Source organism: Bison bison, unplaced genomic scaffold (assembly GCF_000754665.1).
Source record: "Bison bison bison isolate TAMUID 2011002044 unplaced genomic scaffold, Bison_UMD1.0 scf7180017864214, whole genome shotgun sequence".
Classification (NCBI taxonomy): domain Eukaryota; kingdom Metazoa; phylum Chordata; class Mammalia; order Artiodactyla; family Bovidae; genus Bison; species Bison bison.
Genome location: NW_011494786.1, coordinates 507,920 through 509,060, shown reverse-complemented (window position 1 = coordinate 509,060; position 1,141 = coordinate 507,920). Strand labels below are relative to the sequence as shown.

Sequence of the window (1,141 nt, the reverse complement as noted above, 5' to 3'; positions counted from 1 at the left end):
CAAGGAAGATCAGCCCCAGCACGAAGCCCCCAACACCACTCAGCATCTTGCTCTGGGCAGATTCAGACTGCGCCCCTGGGAAGCAGAGCCTGAGTGTCAGCATTTGTCTCCACATGCCACAGAGTCCCTTGAGAATCCTGAAGTCCAGTCTGAGGTACAGGAAGTGGAAGTACCAGGGGAACTCAGTTCTTCATTTTAACCACCCCCAAGTGAGGGACCCAGCAAAAGATCCTTGGACAGAGTAGGCAGGTGAATGAGCAGGGAAAGCAGATCCTTGCCCCTCAAGGACACATGCATAACCTTGGACCTGTCAATCCTGCAGAGCTCCCTGGGCGGGGCTCTGGGGCCACGGTGTGTGCAGTGAGCTCACTATCTGGAAAGACAATGTAATTAGGCTCTTCCAATGCCCCTGCTATGAGGTATGAGCACTCTTGTGTCCTCTGATTTCAGTAGGGATGCTGGGGACAAGAGGTGAGATGGTATGAACCCGGGAAGCTCTGTCTGCTCTGTCCTGTATGGCCCACAGTGAAAGGAAACCAAGTGCCCTTACGCCACTCCACCATGATGGGGCTCTGGAGGCTGGGGTGCTCCACGCGGCAGGTGTAGACATCTCCTCGCTGGGGGGTCATCTCCAGCATCACGAGGATCTGGAAGGTCCAGTCCCCATTCCTAATAAGAGGGGTGGACACAACGCCGGCTGTCTCCTCCCAGTCATTCCGGAACCACCGAACCTTGATCTGGCCCGGATAGAAATCCGTCACCGAGCAGACCAGCAGGTTGTGGTGGTTTAGAGCCTCTGTCCTGGACAGGAAGATGGTCACTGTAGGTTCCACTGAGGGAGGAACAGGCAGGAAAAGACACAGTGAGATGTGAGACTGCACAGCACATCTGCCACGGGCAGGAGTCATTCCTTGGGACCAGAGTGGAAAGATCCTTGGATTCCAAGCCTTGGATTTAGATCCATGCTGAGTCACTTCATTAGACTGAATAAACACATTGGTCAGTTTCCTTTTCAGTCTCAAGAAATCATTGCAATCACTCTATGGGAGTTATTCTATCAATACTAATTGATGATGGAGCATTTTAAAATTATAAATTGCTATATTATACCACTATTTGTGAAATTTAAAAAAAAAAAAAT

General features: G+C 50.7%; 1 protein-coding gene across 1 annotated transcript in view; it reads right to left on the bottom strand.

The window, feature by feature from the left end:
- The window catches only part of LOC104992406 (boLa class II histocompatibility antigen, DQB*0101 beta chain-like), a 10,112-nt gene that overhangs the window by 1,897 nt on the left and 7,074 nt on the right, over positions 1-1,141 (bottom strand). Inside the window, exons 4-5 of the mRNA XM_010845271.1 lie at positions 551-910; positions 4-75 (exon numbers count right to left, since the gene is read on the bottom strand). Of these exons, the coding sequence (XP_010843573.1) occupies positions 4-75; positions 551-910 (432 nt within the window). The remainder of the gene's footprint in view (positions 1-3; positions 76-550; positions 911-1,141) is intronic.